This window comes from Sarcophilus harrisii, chromosome 1 (assembly GCF_902635505.1).
Source record: "Sarcophilus harrisii chromosome 1, mSarHar1.11, whole genome shotgun sequence".
NCBI classification, from domain to species: Eukaryota; Metazoa; Chordata; class Mammalia; order Dasyuromorphia; family Dasyuridae; genus Sarcophilus; species Sarcophilus harrisii.
The window spans coordinates 49,866,161-49,892,200 of NC_045426.1; the positions used below are offsets into that span (position 1 = coordinate 49,866,161).

The window sequence follows — 26,040 nt, forward strand, 5'->3', positions numbered from 1 at the left end:
GAGGAAACTGAGATACAGAGGTAAAGTGACTTGCTTAAGGTCATAGAGCTAGTAGAAGCTGTGCTTTCTCCTGCTCACAATTTCTTAACCTTTAAGGAAGAACAACTTAAAAAATACTAGCTTTTGGTTGAACATAAGGCTTTTTGACATGTCCTTCCACATTTGTTTTAACTAAACATCCTTTGTTTTACATTGCTTTCATTCTGAATTTCATCATTTGAGAAGCATCCATCTTGTGATTTTCTTTCTCTTAATGCTCCACGCACTATGGGTGTCTATAGCCCTATCTCCTGGATAAGATCTTCCTTCTACATTCTACAGCAGAATTCCCCTCAGAGGTCACACTTGATTTTAGTGATGTGTTAATTACAGAAAAAGAGATTAAAATTGAGCTTATTTTATGGCTGAAAGTGAATCAGACTGCAGAAAATGCACAATAATAGGACCCGCCCTAAGTAAGCTGTACAATCCTGGACAAATCACTTCAGATGACTGGATTAGAGAGGTAGTATGGTATAGTGAAAAGTGCTGGATAGAAGCCAAGAACAGCAGGGTTTGAATCCTGTCTTAGACACTTAGCAGCTGTGTGAACCCAGGCAAGTCACCCAATGTCTGTCGGTGCTTCAGATTCCACATTTGTAAAGTAAGGTAGTTGGACTCAATGACTTCTACAGCCCCTTCCAGATCGACATTTATGCTCTTTATGGGCCTCAGATTTTGCAATTGCAACACAGAGTTGGTCTGATTAATACAGTTGAGAGGCTTCAGAACCAGAAGGAACTTCAAATGACCATCTGGTGTCTTTTAAAGCTGATTCAAGATACTGCTATCTCTATCTCCCACTCCCTGTCTTTGCACACCCTTACCTGGAATGCATTACCATTAAGGACTTAATCTGATTTCACTTATGAGAAGCCACTGCAATTTCTCTGCCAAATTATTTTGTATCATCTATCTGTGTAAATGTCATATTTTCCTTGAAGAAGGCTATTTTAGAGGCTGTAGCTATTTTATGAACTCGTATCCTCTGTTTTTTGTAGACATATATCACCAATGTTTATGTGCTGACATATGTGTGTATGCATGCATGAGTGTATTCTCATGGGCACCTCACAATAATCCTGTTAAGTAGGGGAGTGTAGGCATGACTCCATTTCACAGATAAGGAAACTGAGGTTGAGAGGACTTGGGCTCATGGTGACCAGGCAGCCAATAAATCTGTGAGTCAGGATTTGAGTCCAGGTGTCCCAGACCTCTCAAGTCGGAACTCTACCATTACACTGCCCTGTCTCCAATCTGGCTTGTCTACTGAAACAATGTGGCAAAGGCCCAGAGAGGTGGCAACTGGCCCAGCCCCACCCTGCAGTCCTAGAGAGAAGCGGTGTGGTGCAGTGGGAAGGAGCCAGGCCGACCTGAGCCTCCCCGGGTCCCAGCAGGCTGGGTCCTTCTTGCTCCAAGATCCCATCCCAGAATTAGCAATGTTAACTCTGCCCAGACCAAAACTCCTTTGGAGTCGTGCACAAGCCTGGGAGGGAATAATTTCACAGATCAAAGAGAAATGAGTTCAGTCTGTTTAATTTGTAGAGATGGTTAAGCTTTTTCATTAGTTATAACTCTCATTACATGAAAAGGTTTACCACAGTGTAAAAACAACACAAACTGTTTCCTCTATTACATTTAACCAAGTAAAATGACCACTGCTCAGCCCATAACATGTGTTTGGATAAAATGAAACTGGCAACTGCCCACATCACTATCATCAAGCAGTATTCCCATTTATTTACAATAATCCTCAGGGAATGGAGTGGTTCAATTAAGAATAATGATGGTGAGGGCACAAATTACAAGTTACCAAAAAGTTGGACTGTAATAAAATCTACTCAACACTAGGAGAAGACTGATCATCCCTGAATTTGCCTTCGATGTTTCAGAAGGCACTTCAGAATGTACTGGAACCAACAGCATGGACAACAACTTTCTTTGTAGAGGGAGAAGGTGGGGCTACCCACCACATACTCCCAGGAAGCTGCTGATCAGGTTGAAGGGGGTGAGGATCAGCAGGCCTGGCCCCCAGTTGTGGCTGCACAACACTGGGCAAAAGTACCAAGTCTCTGCATCTACCCTGGGAAACTAAGGATAATATCTATCAGGCATGCCTGACCCAACTACAGCTTTTTAAACTGTAACGGGCCATAAAATGTGTTGTTGAAGGACAGAAATAAAAGACTTTAAAGTTCTTTGGACTCTAGATAAAGATCAGCTGCACCTAATGTTATTTATTGAGAAGTGGCCCCTTTTTGGCAAAAGGTTCAATCTTGCTTTTGTTTATGCTCTCACTTTGTAACCTTCCCCCTCCTTTCCCTTATTGACTGCTATTACCAGAGACATGAGCTGGAAAACAAACTGTTTTTTAAAACAGTTCTCCAAGTCATGTGGAAGGCTTTACTTCTTGTGACTTCAGACATAAAAAGGGAGACAAGTTCAGATAAGAACAAGTCCCAGTTAGGTGTCCAGCCCATGCTCCTCTTTATTCTGAGCTTTTCAAATACAAACAAAAAAAAAAAAATCTTAGGACTTGTTTGAGCTCCCAATAGTGTGCCAGTACTGGCTTAACCACCCCCTCAACCTTCAGAAGAGGGATGTCTGTAACTCCTTTTTGAACATGCCTTCAAAATGGAGATCCTGGGCCATCAGCTCTTCTTCAACATCATCGAGTGCCCACTGATGGTCAGTGAGCTCCAAAGCTTCCCACTCGGTCTGTGAGGAAAAAACACACTAATTTTATGAGAAAGCAGAACAGGACTGGGAAGGTGGTAGCTGGAGGGTAAACCCTTTTTATTGAAATGGTACAGAAGCTTCTGTGAACACTATGTTATAGTCGAGAAAGAGCACTGGCCCTACAAAATATATAATAAACCTCATTATATAGGACCTCAATAGTTTGACATAAATTAAACCAGAGAAAGACAGATTTGCTTAAAAAAAAAAAAAAAAATTTCTTTAAGAGCTTTTATGCAAATAGTCCTGCTAAAATACTTACATTTATTGATTACAAATGAATAATTCATTGCTTAAAGAAGGTTCTGCTCTGCAGAACCTCACTCAGTGTGAAAGTTATTAAAAATCCTTTAAAATGATAATTTTAGATTTCAATATTGGCCAGTCCTCTGGCTCAATTGGTGAGATTTTATTGCAAATAGAAACAAAATTAAACAAGTTTGTTAATTTAGGATGTCTTCCTTTACCCTTCTACACAAAATATCTACAAAATGCAATTCATTTTTTTTCTCTACACAATTCACCTTCTACATTTACTTGATGTAGTCAATTAGAAGATTTCATTCATAACCAAGCTTAATGTATCAGAATGAACTGAACTTTCTACCTAGCATCAAACTTGGCCATAAATAGACAAAATAAACCTTTCAAAGCCTCATTTTCTCCCCCCACCCCAGTGGAATTCCTGGTTACCTTAAAAGCTTTGTTGGTGTCTGCTGGCATGGCCATTGCGGCTCCTGTCATCTGTTCCTGCATCACTCGAGACTGGTCAGCAGCTGCAATTACAATGAATACAAACAAGACTAACTCAGGGAGCTGGGGTACTCACACTAATTTTCTGGGGCTTGAAGTCCCTTTCAGCTCATAGAAGTACAGCCATCTCAAAGTGCATCCAAGATGTTAACTCAACATGAAGGACCAACGTACGTGTATGTGTGTATGTGTGTGTGTGTGTGTGTGCGCGCGCCAGAGGAACTAGAGAGGTCAATGACATCTACCCCTCTTCATAGGATCACAGACAAATTCCCTGAGCCAGCATCTCCATGCTGACTCAGTGTCCCCTTGCCAGGGAGCTGAATGCATGCTCTCCATACACCCCACTTTAGATCTGAGGATAAAGCCTAGAACCTGGCTGCCGGTTCTGTTGGGTTCTGAGGATCCACCTGACTGCTAACTATTTACTGACTCAGGGATCTGGTCTGACCTCCTTACCACTCTCCAAACCTGAGGATCCTGGGTATTTAAGAGAGAAGCTGCAGAAAGGAAAGTAATCATGAGGATCATCAAACCCTCTAAGCTCAGGTCGACAAACCAACTTAAAGCTCTCTAATGCCTGGGATTCAGCTGCCACTGGTACAGCTGTACACCTTCTCCCCTGATATTTCTGCTCATAGGATCATCACTTTAAAACGCAACTTGGCTCTCTATCTTTCTCTACTTTCTGAGACTCCTGGCTCTCAATGTGACAAAATCCTCTTCCTTTTAGATCTCGATTCATATTCACTCCTTCTTCTAGAGCTCAAAGAAATCTGGTTCTTCCAGAAAATGCCTCATTTCTGACCTCCCCTCTTACCAGTGTGAGTGTTCTTTCTCCTCTGTTCCAATGCATGGGGCCAGAAAGAGGATGCTTCTCCTTGCCCATGTTCCCGGCTTTCTGCTCTTCTTACTACCACTAGAAGCCCCCGCCCCCTAAGCAACTTCTCCTTTAATGTTCATCACATCCATCTATATTACTAGGCTCATGTCCTTGTGGATGTAATTTTCTGGCCCTCATTTCTAGTCCTGCTCTCACTTTTGGAGGCTTCAATATACATGTTTGTATTCCTTCACACATCTAGACTTCAGAACTCCCATGACCTACATCACACTCTAACCCCAGCTACTCAGAGAAGTGGTCACCTCTTAGAACTCCCATGACTGGATCACTTTAATGATCTTCAACAATTATAATAATGGCTCTAACTTCTCATGTGCCTATATAGGATTTTACTCCTTGATCTGAACAAGTTCAATCAGCACCATTTAAATTCCTTTAGGAGGCCCTATGTATTTGATTAAATATAGGAACTTGTAGACTTAGCACCAGGGCCTACAATCTGTTAGGAGAAAAAGACTTTAAAAAATATTAGAATACAATCTGAGGAGCTACAATCAGTATCCCCTTTCTGCCCCCAATGCATTTTTTTTAAAAGAGAGGTCCAAACAATTCTTTATTAAGTTATACACAAATCAGCAAAGGAACAGCTGCAGGCTGAGTTCCAACCCCAGTCAGATGTCTCAGGGTGGAATGTGTGAAAAAGAGCCAGAGATTAGGCAAGAAAACAGAAAGAGAAGAGAGTGTCAGATGAGGGAACAGAGAGAAAGCATGGCCCTAGATCTGAAAATGGCCAGCAGAGTGGTAAAGGAGAGAAAAACTAAAAAACGCTGTTGAGAATTGTAATGGGTCAGCTCCCTCTGGAAGTAGTGAGGTTCCCCCTCATTAGAGATCTTTTAGTAAAGACTAGATAACTAGGGCAGGAAATGGAGGCATGGGACATGGTAGCTTGGCTAGGAAAAAGAAAACAAAATTTTTTTTGATAAAAAATGTTTTCTGGTTACATTTGTATCCTCTTGAAAAGAAATATGCCTTACGCTTTAATTTAAAAATCTCTTCCTAAAAGATGCCTCCCACAGCTTCCCTATCTGGAAGAGGGAATCTACTCCAGCTCTATATCTGTCTTCCTGAGACTCCTTTCTCCTGGCGATTCTGTCACCTTTATGGGATCACGCTTTATCTCCTGCTCCCCAAGGTTCTGAGTCAAATTATCTCCTCTTCCTTTTATTCTACATTCTCCCTCCTCATCTCCTTTTCCTCATAGGCTTAAATATCTTCTCTGTATAAATAACCTCTGAAGCTATCTCCTAAACTTCAGTCCCATATTTTCAACTGCCTTCCACACATCAGCCACATAACGTATCAGCAACCCCAATTCAACACATCCCAAATGGAACAAATTGTCTTCCTGTCCTCACTCCCACTACTGGAAGAAATGTAATTTGTTCCTTTGGTTAATTAGACATGTTGAAGGAATGATATTTTTTTTGGTAACTGAAAGATAATTAATATTTTAACTGCTTATATTTTTTTTTCCCTTTAACTCAAAGAATTTCTCCTTTCCCCCCCACCCAATTTATTTCCTTACTGTAGTGAAAAAGACCAAGATTTAACTATTGTAGAGTCATGATTAAAAACATGTATTATATGTTCTATCCAAGTCAGAGATGTGGAACTTTGGACTGTAAACACACAGAGCTCAAAATTAACCCTAGAATTTGTTTGACTGGCCACAAAGCACAATGCTCTGAGGTACTTGTTTGTCTACCTTTTTCAAGAAAATGGAGTATAGCTCACACCACCCTTCCAGGTAATATAACAGTATGGGTTTTCTGCCAAATAAATGCTTGAATTAAAGGCTAAAGCAGTTTTTTACCCCTTCTCATCTTTTCACAAAGTCAATTCTTCCTGTGTTTTTTTTAATCAGTGTCATTTGACTCCTAAATAGCATTTAAAAACTTATTTCATCTCCAATTGATGAAATGGTCAGAATATGAACAATTTTCAGATGAAGAAATTAGTCATTTCTAATCATATGAAAAATATTCTAAATATATATTGATTAGAGAAATGCAAATTAAGACAACTCTGAACATTGTACATAGCAACAACAAGATATGATAATCAACTGTGATGAATTTGGCTCTTTTCAACAATAAGGTGATTAAAGACAATTTCAACAGACTTATGATGGAAAGAACCATCTACATTCAGAAAGAGAACTATGTTGACTTAATATGGATCAAAGTATATTGTTTTCACCTTTTTTGGTTGTTATTGTTTGTTTGCTTGCTGGCTTTTTCCCCTTATTTTTTTCCTTTCACTTTTTATCTTATTGTTCTTGTGCAGCATCACAAATGTGGTAATATGTTGAGAAGAAATGGACATGTTTAATCTATATTGGATTGATCTTATTTGGAAAAATAAAGTACTGTTGAATAAAACAAATTAATCTCAGTTTCATCCATTACTTAGTGAATGCCTACTACGTATGGGACAGGCATTGAGGGTAGAAGAAGCACAGACTTCGTTCTCCCAATGTTTACAGACCAATGTCATCAAAAACATCAAGTCTCACTTCAGCCATCTTGTCTTTGTCTCCTCTTCTCAACTGGTGGAGTACAAAGGAAGAATATCTTTTGTCATTTCCTCCATCTGTGCTATCCTTTTAGTGAAGGCCACAATCCTCATCACCAAAGGTGACCCTTAAAAAAGCATCTATCGCTACCTTCTCTCAGCCCCCGCCATGTCTAATTGCCACTTTTCAAGAAAGGCCCACATGTTCATACTGATCTTTTTGTCTTTTCAATAGGTACTGAGAAGAAAGCCCAGGGACAGGAATGCTCTGACCTACTTCACTGGGGAGCACTCCACAGAGAACCTGGGCAACTGCCTTTTGGGAGTCTTAACAGAGAAGAGACAAACGTCACTGGTGCATGGATATATTCCTGTTTATGCCCTTGATATGTTCCAGAGATACAAAAAGTGCTACTCTGGGTGAATGCGGCGAGCATAAATTTAGCAACATAGCAGGAAAGCTGCCTGCTTGCTGGTGTCTTCTGGATTCCTCTCTCCCTTTCCCCCCCATTTTCCAGCTTCTCTTCTCCAGCATTCTTTCCTTTTCCTTAGCTTCTTCAGGTACAGGCATGTTTAAGGTACATCTTTGACAGCCCTTACCAAATACACACTATCTCTACATTTCCTAATTTGGACTTTTATAAAAACTAAAGGTATTGGCTATAGAACAATTTCCCATTGACTTCCGCTTATGGGGTTATGCCATTTGGATGGCTGTAGGTTTATTGTGTGAATAACTCAAATATAAAGAAATAAAAAGGACATTCAAAAACATGAAGCTGGGAAAACTTAATGGACTCAAGTAAATAAAGTATAAGGGAAATCTTGTATTGGAAAAGATATACAGGGACTGATTTTCAAGATCTTGAGGAAGGAGGATTCAAGGATGCAAAAGATCATGAACTCAGAAGACATTAATAACAACAGACTCATATGCCTCCTTTTTCTTCTGTAAAATCTTGTTAGAATAGTCTAGAATCATCTTGTTCTCTTTGATGAAAACCAAAAGAAAAAAAAGGCAAGCTTTTGCAGATGTCTCTACAGCAGATTACATATTCATGCTAATGACAAAGAGGAAGAAAATCTAGAATCCCACTGAATTTACTATCTGATTAAAATAAAAAGCTTTTGATTCTGCAGAGCAAAATGACACCTTAAAGGCTCTTTTCCAACAAGGTGCTAAAACTGTTTACCCCTATCACAGAAAAAGATATATGCAAGAGTCCAGTGGAATGATTCCTTAAAGAGTGAAGGTTTCAAGGGCAGCTAGGTGGCACAGTGCATAGAGCACCAGCCCTGAAGTCAGGAGGACCTGAGTTCAATTCTAGCCTCAGACACTTAATACTTCCTAGCTGTGTGTAATCCTGGGCAAATCACTTTAAGCCCAATGGCCTCAGCCAAAAAAAAAAAAAGGTTGTGTGTGTGTGTGTGTGTGTGTGTGTGTGTAAAGGGCTGAAACTCTGAGTTGATGCACCGAGGATGGACAACCGAGCACTTAAGGTTAACTACCGATTGGACAATACTCTATTAGCATATGCTTGGGAAATGGCCCTTCCCACTATTCTATGCTGGTTCAATCTTTTGGTGTGTACAGAGAATTGTGGGAAGGATTAGAGGGTGGAGTAAGACAAGCCAGGGTCACTTTGGCAGTAGAGAAAGAGAAGGAAGGTCCTGCATCCATCCTGTTCACTTCTACCCCTAAAGATCAAGAATAAAGACTAAGGACTTTTGCTTATTCTGACTCCAGCTGATTCTAAGGTATCCAGGATGCTAAGTCGGTCTTCACATATATATATATATATATATATATATATGAAAGTTTCAGATTGCTCAAATTTGCAGAGAGCAAGTGCACTGACATATTAAATCTCAAAGGTGTAGAGGGCTGAAACTATTGAGTCGATGCACTGAGGATGGACAACCGAGTACTTAAGGCTAATTACCGATTGGACAATACTCTATGGGCATATGCTTGGAAAATGGTCCTTCCCACTATCTTGTGCTGGCTCAATGATTGGTGTATACAGAGGATTGTAGGAGGGATTAGGGAGTGGAGTAAGACTAGCCAGAGTCACACTTTGGCGGTAGACGAGGGAGAAGGTGGTCATGCAGATTCTGCTTCCATCCTGTTCAATCCTGCATCTAAAGACCAAGAATAAAGACTAAGGACTTTTGCTTATCCTGACTCCAGCTGATTCTGGGGTGTCCTGGGTGCTAGCACGGTCATTACACAAAGGTCAAAATATGACTTCTTTGATGAGATCCACCCACAAAGGAAAAGCTAAGTGGATGAAAAATACATATCAGATTGAGACATATAATCTGACAAAGGTAACTGAAGTATTCTGGGCAGGATTTAGTAAGACAGTGGGCTGGACCACTGGCAAGGATGAACAGAGAAGGTTAGACTGCATTTGAGAAACTGTAATACTTTCCATGATCCCATGCTACTCTCAACATCAAAAGCCATCTTTTTAATATAAAAGTCCTCCATAGTTCTCCAGTGCTAAGTATGGTTTCAAATCTTGGAATATCATGATCTCGAAAAAATCACAAGTACAAGTGACCCAAGGACATTGGGAAAATTCGCCAGTACAAATGGTCTAGAACAGGGGTCCTCAAACTACAGCCTGCAGTCCAGATGCGGCATCTGAGGACAGTTATGCGGTCTGCTGGGTTATGGCAAAACCAGACCGGAAGTGACGTTCAACCTAAACTTGCATTAGCAATGTACAGTTCCGGCACTGGGCTGAGGCGGCGGAGACAGAGTGTGAGGCGATACTGAGGTGAGGTGAGTTCCCAGGTTGGGGTGTGTGGTGTGAGGAAGGGAGAGAGATGCAGAAGACGGAGAACTGACAGCCCGCGGCCTTGTACAGTAACGGCAGCCACCACAACAGACAGGTGTGGGGGATGTACAGTGCATGCTGTGCATGTCACGGCTGCTGCAGGGGGAATTCACTGCAGCAGTGAAGGTTGGAAGCGGGAGCGTGAAGAACGGGAGAGAGAGTGCGAGAAACGGAGGCATCACAGCGCAGAGGCAGCTTGGAGTAAGTTGGGCATTGCAGTCTGTATGCCTCTGTGTGGGCAAAGTTATTGCTGGTATATTGTTTTTGTAGCACTGTATGTATATATATATATTGATATTTTACTAATAGCAATTTGGAAGCCCTAGGAAATAATGATGTCAAGAAAAAAAAATTGACTCAGAGTGTAGGATATTCAAAGAACAGTGGACTTATGATTACTTTTTCATGCAGTACAAGGAAAGAGCTGTATGTCTGATATGCCAGAATATAGTGTTTATGTTCAAAGAATATAATTTGTGTCGACACTATGAAACTCAACATAAAGATAAATATGATTGTTTGGTTGGAGAAGTGAGAAAAGATAAAATATTAAAACTGAAAAATACATTGACAACTCAGCAAAATACTTCTGTGAAGCAGAAGCAGCTAAATATTTCATCATTGCAAGGAAGTTTTCAAGTGGCCAAGCTAATAGCACACACTGGCAGACCATTCATGGAGGGAGAATTTGTTAAAGAATGCCTTCTTTCTGTTTGCCAAAGAGATGTGTCCAGAGAAGGCCGATTTATTTAGTATAGTGAGTCTTGCAGGACCTACAATTACATGGAGGATTGAAGAAATGGGAGACAATCTGCATCAGCATTTGCAAAACTCCATAAAAAAAATTTCATATTTTTCCTTGGCACTCGACGAAAGTAATGATGTTCATGATTCTGCACAACTTTTAATCTTTATCCATGGGATGAATGATTATTTTGAAGTCATAGAAGAGCTTGCTGCACTGCATCAAAGGAACAACTACAGGAGAGGATATCTATGAAAAGGTTTGCCAAACTATGAATGGTTTGGAGCTAGACTGGACTAAACTAGCCAGCGTGACAACTGGCTACTCCTAGCATGTGGGGTCTAAGAAAAGAGTAATTGCTCGCATTAACCAAGGGATGGACAAACATAACCATTGTCATCCAATAGCCATACACTGCCTCATCCACCAAGAAGTGTGTATAGTAAATCACTGAAGTGGACTCTGTTATGAAAATTGTGATATCTTGTGTTAACTTCATTAGAGCTAATGCACTAAATCACAGACAATTTCAGGAATTTCTGTCTGAGCTTACTAAATGTTGAGTATGAAGATGTTCTATATCATACAGAAGTCCAATGGCTGAGTTGAGGGAGAGTTTTGAAACGTTTCTATGACTTACTCCACAGATTACAACTTTTCTGTTTTCAAAAAACAAAGTACCAGAGCTCAATGATGCAGAATGGAAATGGCACCTTGCCTTTCTGACTGATATAACAGAGCTACTCAACAATTTCAATATGCAACTTCAAGGAAAGGGGAAGCTCATCTGTGATATGCAATCACATGTCAAAGCATTTGAAATAAAATTAGGCCTCCTTATCAAACAAGTGAAGGAGGAAAACTTCTGCCATTTCCCCACAACTCAAAATCTGTTAGCAGAAAAACCACTGATTGCATTCCCAAACATAACATGTGTGGATTTACTGGAAAAATTGCAAAAGGAGTTCCAATTTAGATTTAAAGAGCTTCATTGCCATGAACAGGACATACAGCCTTTCCGCAACTCATTTTCTATTGACATTGAAAATGTGGATACAATTTACCAAATGGAACTGGCTGAACTTCAGAATTGTGACTCTCTGAAAGACACATTCAAGTCAAGCAGCCTTCATAATTTCTATGCATCTCTCCCCTCTGAGACATATCCTCATCTCAGGAACCATCTTTGGCAGCACTTATATCTGTGAACAGACTTTTTCTAGAATGAAACATATGAAATCTCCAACCAGATCAAGACTAACGGATGCACACTTGCATCACTTGTTACAACTAGCAGTGACAAATATGGAACCAGACATTGACCATCTCATTAGCCAAAAGCAGGCCCATAGTTTCCATTGAAATACTGCTAAGTTTGTTGATTTAACTTTACTTCATTTAAATATCATTCCCGTTTTGTTTCTTCACTTCAAAATAAGATATATGCAGCGTACATAGGAATTCATAGTTTTTGTTTTTACTCTAGTCTGGCCCTCCAACGGTCTGAGGAACAGTGAACTGGCCCTCTATTTGAAAAGTTTGAGGACCCTTGGTCTAGAGTTTATCAATAATGATGCTTTTGGAAGTGATAAATCAGACATCCATAACATGAATTCTCGAGAGGTGTTGAGCAGAAAGATCCTTGATATAGGACACATAAGATAAGGAAAGGATAGACTCGGATTTGTCACACTGGAAGGACTGTAGACATTATGGAAACACGGATCCAACAAAATATCACAAAAAAGACTTCTAAGTGCTAATTACTTTCTGATATTATTGTGCCTAAATTATTATATATTAATGTGCCTAAATTCAGAGTATTAACTTATCCCTAAACATTGAATGCAATGCCTCTCTTATGTCTTACTTGGTGATTGAAGAACAAATCAGAAAAATTAGTTGGTAGTGTAGAGGATGTATTATGTGGCTATGCTGTCACATGAGAAAATGCACATAGCTCTTTTGTCCTGATATGGAAGACTATCATTTCTACGAACAGAGTCAAAGGGTATTCATCTAGAGAAATGGTACTCACCATTGTCTTGGCCCAGAATCAGGGAATAAATGCTTCGGAGTCCAAACACATTGAGGAAGTACCATGATGCAGAACTTACCCTAGCAAGACAGGATAAAACTTTGAAGATACTATAAAAAGAATTATGTTCCCAATTCTCAAGGTAAATTAGATTGATGAAACTGTTTCCAATTTAAATTGTTCTAATAAAGGAGGAAGGGCTAAGATTTTGACAGCTTTTATAGACATATTCATTAGCAAACAAAATTAAAGAAGTCACTGTACAAAAAAAAAGTAGCTTTGCAAATAGTTACTCATTGTAGGCAATTAGTTATTTGCATTTTAACAGGAGAAAAGATGTAAGCCAAAGAAATAAGTGATAATGGGGGCATCTTAGGCCATAAATAAGAGAGTAGAAATTTTTGGTAAAGGAGGGTTTCCCCAACATTACTGATATAACATCTAAGACTTTTTTTCTGATTCAGAAGGCTGACACTATACCTTCTCTTCCTGCATTGTGCTACCTTTGAGAGTTTAGTAGTAGGATGGCCATTGTTATCTCCTCCGCCCCTCATGTCACAGGTACAACAATTCCTTGTGTACCTTGCTAGAAGTGAAGAAGGATTATCATATAATGTTATGAAATCTTTAAAAGCACTATGCGAACTTTAAGATGATCCAACACTGAAAGACTGAAAGAATCCCTTTTCCCTTACCACAATAAATTCATAGTTTAGTAAAAGAATGTTCTTACCAGGATGCGTCTAAAGTGAGCAATTCAATTCCTTGCTGTAACATGGGTTTAAATCGAAGAGTCAGAGGAAATGGGACCTTGGCTGTAAAAAAAGAAGGAAAAAAGCTCACCAAAACTTCACAACTGTTTTCTGCTATTGTATTTTTAGAAAGGTTTAGCTGTTAATGTGCACAATCTTCTCCTGGAGGATATGTAAAAAATATTCAACACATAAATTTCTTTGTGAAAATGCATTTTTAAAAGCTTTTGGTAACTATTTCTAGCAGATTAAAACATCATTCAACTAAATCAGGTTCTCTTAAGAATAGTTATTATCTCCCTTTGGCAACAGGGCCTATGATTACAACTGTGAACCAAAGACTAAAATGAATTTCACTAATCTGTTGAATTTGAAAACTGAACCTATATTTTTTGTGTGTGAAAACAGAACTGAGAATAGTTATTTTTTAAATAGTGAACTAGTTTAAACCAGAAACAAACTTACATATTTTCTATTGGCCTGGAACACCAAAATATTCTTTGAACCAAACAGATATTTCATTTGGTTTGAATCCCTGTTGAGAAGACAGTCACAAAGAGAATAAAGCTAAACTGGCTTCTACATCATAAATGAGGTATTGGTCTAAGGTGAACTAATAAAAGTGCTGTAGTTTTAAAAGATGGTCTTGAAAAACATTATTAAAATCTATCGATGAACAGATTACATGGACCTTCACCTGTCCTAGGACCTGCATTTACATTTTTCAAACATGGAAAAAGGTAAGGTGGTACAGTGACAAGAACACTAGCTATGGGTTAAGAAATTCTGTATTCCAATCCCATCTATGCTACGTACTACTTGCCAGGTATTGATTAAGTCACTTCCCGTCTCTGGGACTCAGTTTCCTTATCTGTAAAATGAGGGAGTGAACTAGATGACAGCTAAAGTCCTCCCCAATGAACTTAATCCAAAGAACTAAAAGGGGGTAACAATCAATTCACATAGCATCCTATGATGGACACTCACTTACTTACTTGTGACAAATCCTGAGAAAGTCATGTTGATCCATCCACCAATAAGAATCATAGGTAGTACATTTGTTACATTTCCTTTCATCATGTCTGTGAGCATGGTGGGATCTAAGAATTAAATAAACAGACTGATCACTAATGTCTTCTTCTCCCAGGGAATTCTTGATTGTTTTCTAAATGAGTATTTGACATTAACTAATACCTTATATAAGATATTATTACAAAGGTTATAAATAATTGCTTATCTTTGATTCAAGAAATGAATACAGTAAAAGGCAGTTAGCACAAGATCACTTATTCTATTCTTTAAATATCTGTTCAGTTTATTCTATTCCTAGAGCAGTAAGACTTAACAGATATTTAATAAATTGAAAATAATAGACCCACTGGACAATTTCTAGCAATCAAAGCAGCAGAAGAATGAAAGAGGATGCCTTGATAAGAACTGAGTTTCCTCTCATCAAGTAAAGACTAACTGAATCAAAGTTGGTCAGTCTTTTCCAACAATAAATTCTCTAATACTCTTTCAGAATTTCAAAACTCTTTGCCTCCCACCATTTATTTAAAGTGAGAGAAAGCTAATAAAATACCTGTCATGGGAGATGGAGGTACTACCTTCCTCTTTGTTTTTTTGAAAAATCCATCTTCAGGGTTGTTGAAATAATACTTTCTTGTCAAGAAAGACTAAAAACAAAACACATTAAAAAAACTCAAAGACACAAAATTACTGAATATAGATATGCTCTAAAAAGGTTTTATTCATGATGACTATGATTATATGCTATATATTTTGGTAACTCTTCACCAAAATGTCCAAGAATATTGACCTCCCTCACTTTTTCCAGAGGTAATGGGACTACGAGTAGGGAACACCACATATAATGTTAAGACTTAGCTAATGTGATAGTTAATATTGCTGACCTACCTTGCCTTTCCTTTTTCTTAATTTATTATCAAAGGATTTATCTTTCTGAATTGGCAATGAGGAAATAAAGGAAATTATGAAATTGGAAACAAAATTGGAAATAAAGGTGATGTTAAAAACCAATAATTAACAATAAATAAATGATAGTGAACACATTTTTTTTTTTTAAGAGTGTGCTGATCTTGGGATGTTCACAATACTCAGCAATGAAGCTGCTATCCGGAAAATCCCATTTTAAAATGAGTTTCCTAAGAAAGACAGTGCAAACAGCAGGAGGACAGGGCTCAGTATCTTTCTGGAAACCATCTACTCTGTCCTCATAAAACATTCAGACACTTACAACCATTAGCTACAAATCAGTCTACTCAGAGACATGCCAACAAAAAATGATTTAGTACCTGTTTGGGAATGTATTTTCCATTTTCCCTGAGGACTCTACTTCGAATTAAGACTTGACTAGGAAAAAAAAAAAAGACAATGAAATTGTTAGGATGAAATACTGGAAAAGACTATAAATTTTTCTGTAAAATCCTTCCAAATACAATCTAGGTCTCACTGGGCAATGAAATATGCAGGGGAGGGAAGGGAAAGGAATAAGCATTTCTAGAGTACCTCTGTGCCAGGCACTGTGCTAAGTGCTTCACAAACATTGTATCTGATCCTCATAACAATCCTACAAGGTAGATTTTTTTATTCTTATTTTATAGTTGAGGAAACCGAGGTAAACACAGGTTAATGACTTGCCATGGTCATATGGCCAGTAAATAGCTGAGGTCAAATTTGAACTCAGGTCTTTCTGATTCCAGGCTAACACTTTATCCACTATTCTGCCTTGCTGTCCCCAGGGAAATATCAAAATATAGACTTTGATATAAAATCAATACTATTACATATTTAATCTAACAAACTATAGCAACATCGTTTTTCAAAGTGGAAGGGATTACCTTCCCACTGCTCATTCCTAGGTTGTTATATTACTAATTAAGATTTCTAAGCAAGTCAAATTCAGACCTTTCCACAAGTTTTCTATTCCATTTAAATGGAGGGAGGGGGATTAGAATGGAGGGAAGAAGGGAAGAGAATTTTTTTCCCCCTAAATGGAAAGTAGAGTTAGTCACTGCTCAGAATATGGTGGGGAAGGTTTTCAAACAGCCTTATGGAGAAATGCCTACGGAACTTAAGAGCTTTTCCTTGCTGCAAAAATATACTATTATGGCAAGCCACACATGGAAATTCCAACAGGATCTATTTTTCCTATTAGGAGAAGCCTATCAAATTGTGCATACATATCCTTTGATCTAACAGTGTCTCTAATGAACCTGTACCCCAAAGAGATCATAAAAAAGGGAAAAGGACCCACATATGCAAAAATCTTTGTAGTGGCCCTTTTTGTAGTGGCAAGGAACTGGAAATTGAGTGGATGCCCATGAGGCTGGGGAATGTTATGGAATATTATTGTTCTATAAGAAATGATCAGTAGGGTGATTTCAGAGAGGCCTAGAAAGACCTACAGGAACTGATGCTGAGTGAAGTAAGCAGAACCAAGAGAACATGGTACACAGCAGTTGTACAACACAAGATTTTTAATCAACTGTGATGAAGTGGCTCTTTTCAACAATGAAGTGAGTCAGGCCAATTCCAATAAACTCACGATGGAGAAAGCATTTGCATCCTGAGAGAGGACTATAGGTACTGAATGTGGATCACAACATAGTATTTGCATCTTTTTTGCTGTTCTTTCTCATTTTTTTTTCTTTTTGATCTAATATTTCTTGTGCAGCACAATAAATGTGGAAATATAGTTAGAAGAATCTCATGTTTAAGCTATATATTGGATTACTTGTTGTCTAGTGGAGAGGGTAGGGGGAAGGGAGGGAGGAAGAAAAATTTGGAACATAAGGTTTTGTAAAGGTGAATGTTGAAAACTATCTTTGCATGTATTTTGAAAATAAAAAGTTATTATTTAAAAAAGAGAGAGAGAGAGAGAAGTCTGGTATTTTTCAATATCTCACAGTATGTAAATAAGGACATATAATATCCTACAAGAAAAAATACCAAGAGTAGTGTTATTACAAAGAACAGCTGTCATCAGCAAGATGCAAGAGCCAAAACATAATGGAATCTCAACAGTTAGATTCTAACTATGTTTTGCAGGGTTTCTAAAATGCAATCAAAGGAAAATAAAATCTCAATTAATCAGAACCCCCATTTAAGCAGTGAAAGTATCAAAACTCCAAGTGTCTAAAAGACACAAATCATTAGAAAGCTATCTATAGCCTGCTTAAGTCCTTTCACCTCTGCTTCAGGTGGTCTTCCAAGTCCCTTCTACAAACAATTGCTTACACCTCTGTGATGGGTTAGTTCATTATTACCTACTTGACCTTTCCATTCCAAAAATATCTCCTTCCATCCTCTAAATCTATTTATTTATGGTCTCAACCATTTGCAAATCTCAAGTTCTGTGACAGCTTTCCTGTGGCTCTACATCACAAATAGTATATCATATGCAATTCCAGCATCAAAGTACTTGGAAGAGACAACTGTGCTAGTAGTTTTGATAATGGCTGACCCTTGCTTCTCAAAGGCTATGCCAGCGAAGAACAAGCTCTGGCAGGTTCAAAGTCACATGACATGTACCAAAGAGAAAAGCCCAGATTAGGGATCACATGTCTGAGTGAGAGGAGTTTACTGGCCAGAACAAGAAATCTTCTTGCTGGGAACACTTGAAGACAATGAAAAAATACAAAACTGTGATTTGCATTGTCACTGAAACCTTATTCTATTTTTAAAAATATTAAACGGTCTTTATTCACAAATTGTTTCAACTAAAATGAACACTTCTTACAGATATAGGGTCTACTTATTTCTCATACTTCCTCTATAACCTATAGCAAAATGCTCTTCACACATATACTAGAAAGATCAAACCAAACCATAACATTGACTACTACTCCACAGAATATAATATGGGATGTTAAGCCTAAGAGTACAAGAAACACCCTGTCCACTAACTGTCCTCCCCAATCTGTCTCCCATTACTACCAAACCTATTTCCAGCTCAATCCTTGAAGAACTGTCATGAGGGTAGATGCCAGCTTTCACCAACAGCTAGCAAGCCCAAAAGCCTCAGAAATAGCACCTTTCTTCCCCAAATCAGGATTCTTTTTAGCCTAATTTTCAATGCCAGAGTTTGACAAAGAGGCAACCTGGCAACTTCGCCCACCAAGACTGCAAATGGCTGTCTCCTCAGCAAGCCCAGCTACAAAGTTCTTATCACCAAAGTCCTTGGCCCTGTCTTGTTAATGGAAACGACACTTTAAAAGCTGCAGTACTATCTGCTTTTCTACCATCTCCCTAAGACCAGGACGCCTTTCCATCTGACTTGAAGCAAAATCATTCTTTGAGCTGGGACTGCTTGGCTTTTCTATCTGTGTGTCTGGGGCTTAGCATAGTGTTTCACACAAAGGAAGTACTTAATAAATGGATAAATTTCATTTATCCATTTGTATAGCAGATGCTCAGCAGAGGGGAAGAGAGTTGGAAAGAGCCAGCTTAGTGCCAGCCTCTACCACCTGCGTGCTCTGTGACCCTGGCCTGGGAGTCACTTAATTGCATTGTTCAATTATAAGACAGGTCCCAAAATACCTACTTCAGAGTGATTTTGAAGCTCAAATGAGATACTGGATATGAAGTGCTTTACACATTTTAAAGTACTATAGAACCATGAGGTCTTACTGTTAGTAAGCTGATCTTTTCGGCCCTCTGCCCTTCTTTGCCTATAATCTCTCTCCATGTTGTTTCCACCTATGAGACCATTACTGGGCCAGCCTCCTAGGTTAGGTAAAGACCTGGGAGTTTTACCCATTCCTTAATATTGATTTGATCATCAAAGTCTACTCATTTCTTTTTCTGAAAAGCCTTTTGGATTCTTCTTTCTCTTCTCATTCATCAGATAGCCCACAAAAGACTCCTCCTGCTAGGTTCTTCAGGCTGTTCTTCCTGGCCCCTGTACACAATCCTTGTGTCTCTGTGCCTTCTTTTGCTTGGGCTATTTTCACTGCCTAGAAACCTAGCTTCCTCTCCTACTAGTCCCAAAGCTACTCCTCCTCCTTCCAACATTCTACCCTCCTCAAACTTCTCCATCAAGTTTTTTCGATTACCCTGGCTCACAATGATCCTTCCCTTCTCTGAACTCTTATTGCACTTCCAATCGGCACAAGGCAGTTTAGCACTTAATTGCTCTCTAATTATTTCACATCTGTAAGTCTGGTCTCCCTAGCCAGATGGTAATCTCAAGGCCCAAAAGCCTTTTTTTTTTTTTTTTTTTATCTTTAATAATGCTGGACACACACATACACAAAAGGTTCAAAAATTAGTAACATGAAGATCAAAATATTTAACTTCTTCAGTTATTTATATTCAATCCATTTAAAGACAAATCCTAATTTGCGGCATTGAAGCTACTGCTTTTCCTTAATTTAAATATTTAGAATACTATTCACATGGGCTAATACAAATTAATTTTCAAAGATTAACTTTTGCAGAACTTTGTGGTTCTGCAATCTAGAACCACAGATGTTTAATGTCACCTTGGAAATTAAAATAAACTGGAAAGGAAACAGGTCATAGAAGTGGTGGTCATGGGGGAAGAGAAAAGGTATCAAATAAGCCTCCTTGCATTCTAGAAACTTGTTAATCTTGATATCTCAGCACCAAGGATAAAATTCTGTATAATGCTTGAATTTTTGCAGAATGGCAAGTTAAAGTAAAGCTACAGAAGGCATGAAGAAGTAGAAGAGTTAATGCACATACACGGGATCAGAAGTATGAACATACAGTATCTCCCCTCTCCTCCACCCCATCATATCATTTAAATTTATCACAATACAACAGAATTTTCATGATAACAGGAGACCTCAGCTATGACAAGTTTTGGAGAATGTATGTCCTATAACTTTTTTTTTAAACAACAACTGTTGTTTTCTGGATACATATTAGGGATTCCCTAACAATTCTAGAAGATGTAGAACTTCCATGAGTAAAAAAACAAGCAAAAATGTATTTATAAATCTATCATTTTCCTCAATCCAGGTTAACCTGTAAATGTTTCTTTCTGTTAGACAACTTTGTCTCCTATGCCACAAGGACCAGTTGACTCAGATTCATTGCAGCAACAGTGCTTTTGGCAATAACACCTAAACTTGCGTTATGGGTGGGAAGAGAGACTTTTCTTTTCACCAAGTATAGTCAGGTACAAATGGCCCTAAATTGAGAATGTTGCACGGTCCTTCTTGAAACTCAAACCTAATCTAATAAATCACTGGTAGAGGTGGTGGTTGAGTAATAACTTTAACAAAGCAGATTTGGCTACTCATTCTCTTCCAAGTCCTCTCCTTCTTTCCGGTACAAATGTACTTTAAGATTTCTGTTTTTCCCTGGACACCAACAATTGGCAAAAGTACTTCCTGTTTCCCAGCTTTTTTTCTTTTTGTTCTTGTTTAATCATGTTGGAAAGAGTTGGCTTAAGACTGTCTCTTTTTGCCCAGCAAACAGAAAAATTCCCTGGGGAGTTTTCTAATCATTCTTTCATTTGAAATGTCTCTTTTGTGCATCTCCATAAAAATTTTTTTTACAGCATCAGCCAGTCTAAGTAAATCCTTCTGGACCAGTCATTTTCTTTGTGCTTTTTTTTCTTTTTTACAAGAATGTTTATGAACCTCTCTATTTCTTATGCTTATCTTGTTTGATGGTAATTCAAGTCTCTATTTCTGGCTATACATACTATAGAACAACATGCTATCCAAAGTGGTTTGGTTGCTACTTGAATTAGGTCAGTACCTGATTCCATGCACAAACTAGGAAATTTTTAAAAATCTCCTTTATTCCACCTCTCAGAACCTTCCCATATATCCCCAAATCACTTTTTTTTCTTCCCCTTTTCTCTTTAAGATCTAATCAAACTCTCCTTAACTTACTGGGACTGAATTACAATGACTTCTCAGGGCTTTTTCAGATCTAATTCTATGATCTTAAACTCCTTGCTCTGTAGCTCTCTCATTCTCTCTCTGTTTATTTTAGTAAAAATGGCTTGACAGCCTCTTATTCATTTAGAATTTAAATCAATGAAATGTTGACTTCAATACAAGACCAGACCATTAAGAGGAACATATGGACAACTCAAAAAAGAAAAAAATGTATAGTAAAAGCAGTTAAGAACAAACAACAATACATTTTATGATTCCATTAATACTGGTTACATAAGTACTGCTGAGCTCGTAGGGAGACATACAAATGAGAAATACATTTTTAAAATTCTAAATAGAAAATTATCATATTCTTAGTGGTAATGAAATTTCTCTCTGTCTCTCATGGCCTATCATAAATAAAGTCATCACTCCCCAGAATTAAGCTGAACATTTTCAAAAAGTTCATATCTAAAGGACTCAAGGCTATGGCATTCAAATGGCCATAAAAAGACATTAATTGGAAAAAAAGTATTTTTTTTAATAGCACAGAGAGTAAGAGACACAAAAACATTCTTCAACATGGACTAAAAATAAACTCTCATGATCTTGGAGCTATGGGCACAATACATCTTATTTTTAAAATTGCACAATTTTTTGGAAACTTTTCATCAAACTTAGAACAAGACAGAATCTTAACTACTCCCCAACCAATTGCAGGCCAATCTTTTTTTTTTGTAATATCCTAAACAAAAATGTCTTCTTAGCAATGTAACTAATTAAAGCTAATTATTCCAACTGAATGAAAAAATATAACTGTTGCCGTTTCTGTTCCCAAACCCTCTTTGCGCCACTTTCCCCAAAACAATCTCCAATACAAATCCATCACTTCGAGAACTTCCCTGTTTCTGAGGATAGCACTACTATCTTTCTTTTTACTCAGCTTCAGAAGCTTTCAGTCATTCTTGATTTTCCCTTTTCCATTACTAAACACATCCAAATAGTTGACAGTCTTGTTGATTATAAAAAGTTGCTTGCATCTAGTCACACAGCTTCAATCCTAAATCAGCTCAAGCATTACTTCTTGCTGGGACAATTCCAAGAACCTCCTAATTTATCTTCCTCCCCCAAGTCAGTCCCTCCTATTTTGGATTCATCTTCCATACAAATATCCAATTAATATCTCTAAAACACAGATTTGACTATGTCATTCCTCTAGTCAAAAATCTCAAATAACTTTCTTTTGCCTCTAGAACAAACTAAAAATACTCATGACCTTTCAAGCCTTCCTTAAGGCTACCCACTTACTTATTTTTTCAATTTTATTTCACATTATATCCTTTCACTCTCCATTCCAGTGAAACTGATCTATTAGCAGTTGCCCAAACATATGACATCTCCTGCCTCAGTGACAGAGAAATGAGAACCTGTAATACACTTCTTTCTCAATTCTCTTCATAGAATCCTAGTTTCTATTGAGAGACAGTTCAAGTGTTACCTGTCTTGATTCCTTCCAGTTGTTAGTATTTTCTCTTTTGAAATTATTTTGCATTTACATATAAGTAGTATGCTTTCTTCTTTCCTCTAACCATAAGCTCCCTGAGGACAAAAACGGGTTTGTTTTCATCTTTGAATCCCTAGTACCCAGAGAAGAGCTTAGCATACAAGTCTAATAAATGTTTGTCAAATTCTTTGCTTGAATCTCTTCTCCCTGTCCCGTTCACACTTTTTGGTAAATATGAACCTCTGTGGGCTACAACTAGACATTGGAATTAGTATGCTGTGGATTTCAATATCTTCTCGGGGCCTGGCATGAGTCAATAGGGATGAGACAATAACAAATCTGACAAAGGGTAATTGATGGAAGGATTTCTTAACACTATCTTCTTCTTCCCCTTCTCCTACATTTACAAGTCACTGAGCGAAAAGAGTCTAGAATGTCTTAATGGGAAACCTAACAGTAACAACAAAAAGTGAAACATCCTGGCTATAATACCCCTATAAGTTAAGGAATACAAGCTCCTTGCTTAAATTAATTGCTCTCTCTTAATTACCTAGGTTTTATCAGGAAGTAGTTACAATTCAGAGCTTCCTTTCAGAACCAGTTCAACCGACACCCAACCACCTGAAACTATTTTAACTTCATGTTCCTAATGGAACTGCTATTTCTGGCAATGGCATGTAAGTAGATAAGATAGTGATCCCAACCTACTGGCTTCTGAGTTGCTTCAGAAACCACAGGGTCAAAAAATGTGAGTTAGAGCAATGTTTGATATCATCTCATCAAACCCGTCTCTTATAGATGTTGAAATTTATACTCACAGAAGTCGTGATTTAAGCACCTTTTACAAGGTCATACGCTGAATTCTAGGCAGATTATAGAATGACATAGATATGTTATGTTCTTCAACGTGTCTGATCCTTGGTGACCCTATTATTGGACTCCTCTTTTCCCTCAGTGGATAAAAGGCAAATAGAAGTTATGTGACTTCCTCAGGATCACACAATTAACAGTTTTGAGGCTGTATCTGAACTCGGGTCTTCCTGACTCTATTCAATGAATCACTCTGGCTTGCCCTCCACCACCCTCTATTTTGTCTTAAAATTCACAAAGAATTTTCCCACAACAATCCCGTCAGGTAATGCATCTCAAATACTCAAACCTTTTTTTCAAATAAACAGCAATTTAACAATTATTTGTTACCTTTGCTCACTTAAGCCAGGCATTGTGAATAGCTGGTTCTTAATATTTAAATGCAAAAAATAAAGCAATGAACGCTCAAGGAAGTTAAATCATTTACCCAGGGCTGAGCCAGCTCTCCAGACTCCAAGTCTGGGGTTCTTTCTACTGTATCACACCGCTTTACTTTTCACCAAAGTTCTTTTCTCTTGGATTTATGTTGAGCTGAACATGGAGGTCGGTTCAGCCAGCCTTCTGGTGGTGATCTGAGGCCTAACTCGGTGGCCAGAAGGTCAACAGAAGTCTATTTTCTAAGTTATCAATCTGTGTGTACCCTTTGATTCAGCAGTGTTACTGCTGGGCTTATATCCCAAAGAGATTATAAAGAAGGGAAAGGGACCTGTATGTGCACGAATGTTTGTGGCAGCCCTTTTTGTAGTGGCTAGAAACTGGAAACTGAATGGATGTCCATCAGTTGGAGAATGGCTGAATAAATTGTGGTATATGAAAATTATGGAATATTACTGTTCTGTAAGAAATGACCAACAGGATGATTTCAGAAAGGCCTGGAGAGACTTACACGAACTGATGCTGAGTGAAATGAGCAGGACCAGGAGATCATTATATACTTCAACAACAATACTATATGATGACCAGTTCTGATGGACCAGGCCATCCTCAGCAACGAGATCAACCAAATCATTTCCAATGGAGCAGTAATGAACTGAACTAGCTATACCCAGAAAAAGAACTCTGGGAGATGACTAAAAACCATTACATTGAATTCCCAATCCCTATATTTATGCCCACCTGCATTTCTGATTTCCTTCACAAGCTAATTGTACAATATTTCAGAGTCTGATTCTTTTTGTACAGCAAAATAATGTTTTGGTCTTGTATACTTATTGTGCATCTAATTTATATTTTAATATATTTAACATCTACTGGTCACCCTGCCATCTAGGGGAGGGGGTGGGGGGGGTAAGAGGTGAAAAATTGGAACAAGAGGTTTGGCAATTGGCAATGCTGTAAAATTACCCATGTATATAACCTGTAAATAAAAGGCTATTAAATAAAAATTAAAAAAAAGAAGTCTATTTTGAGTTTTCCTACCTACTTTTTCCACTTCTTCATTTTGACAACTACAAAATGAAGGTGTTCGGAGACATCAAAGACCAAGTGGGCCGCCCACGGATTAAAATGTAACTGGGAAATGTTTAACGAAATAAATAAAAACACGATACAGACAAGCCCGGGGAAACTCTACCTGAACTTAAAGGTGGGGGGGAGGAGAGGAAGGAAAGGAGGACGCTTGGGATGATTAGGAGAAAGAACGAAACGCCTCCAGTTTCGCCTTTTCTATGACTTCTTCCTTGATCTCTGGCCAGAAGCGCTTTCTCCGTCTTCAGACATTCCCTGACCCACTTCGTCTAACCCTTCTGGAGGTCCCTCTCTCTCAGCTCTGTGTTTTAGGGCTGACATTTGTGTTAGTCCTTTCTACGTCTGAGACCGAGATGCTTCAGGACAAGCAATGTTTATTCATTCTGCAGCGCGCTTGGAGAGTTTTGTGCTCACCACTGGCTTTTACACGGTAGCAGTTTCATGCTAAAGTAGGTCTTTTCTGTTTTAGAGGCGGAGCTCGGCGGGGGGCGGGGCGGTATTCAGCAGGCGCCTACTCCTTGCCTCAGCCTTCTCCGGGGGAGGAGAGGCGGGGGAGGGGCGGCGGGGGAGGGGCGGCGGGGGGAGGGAGAGTTGGCCGGGCCCCTCACCTGTCGGACACCTGCTCCTGGGTGAGCTTCTTGTCGCTCTGCAGTAGGATGGACACGTAGTGGCGGATCATGCCCACGAAGAAGGTGATGAACACGATGGGCAGGACCACCCAGAGGCGGATGTTCGAGTCCAGCAGCAGCTCGGGCTCCGCCATCGTGGCTGGGGAGGGACGTCCGCCGGGGCCTGCGGCCGCTTCTCAGCCTTCTTCCCCGCAGGGGCCGCGAGGGCGAGCGCCCGCCACCTGGGCTCGGACTGCTCGGTAGCCCAGCTCCCTCCGCCCGCCCGCCCGCCGCTAGCACCTCCGCCCGGCCCGAGCGTGCCCCGAGCGGCGTCCGGCCCGCGGTGACGGCGTCCGGCCCGCGGTGACGGCGCCCTCCGAT

The 26,040-nt window shown here is 39.0% G+C and overlaps 1 protein-coding gene across 1 annotated transcript; it reads right to left on the bottom strand.

Annotated features, from left to right (window-relative positions):
* Nucleotides 1-1,558: 1,558 nt before the first annotated feature.
* Nucleotides 1,559-26,018, bottom strand: EMC3 (ER membrane protein complex subunit 3). The gene is made up of 8 exons (XM_031954984.1): nt 25,660-26,018; nt 15,646-15,703; nt 14,913-15,006; nt 14,326-14,430; nt 13,312-13,393; nt 12,579-12,658; nt 3,472-3,554; nt 1,559-2,757 (listed from the first exon to the last, which is right to left on the bottom strand). Exons 1-8 carry the CDS (start codon nt 25,812-25,814, stop codon nt 2,629-2,631), a joined length of 786 nt encoding a protein of 261 aa, XP_031810844.1. The 5' UTR covers nt 25,815-26,018; the 3' UTR covers nt 1,559-2,628.
* Nucleotides 26,019-26,040: the final 22 nt, after the last annotated feature.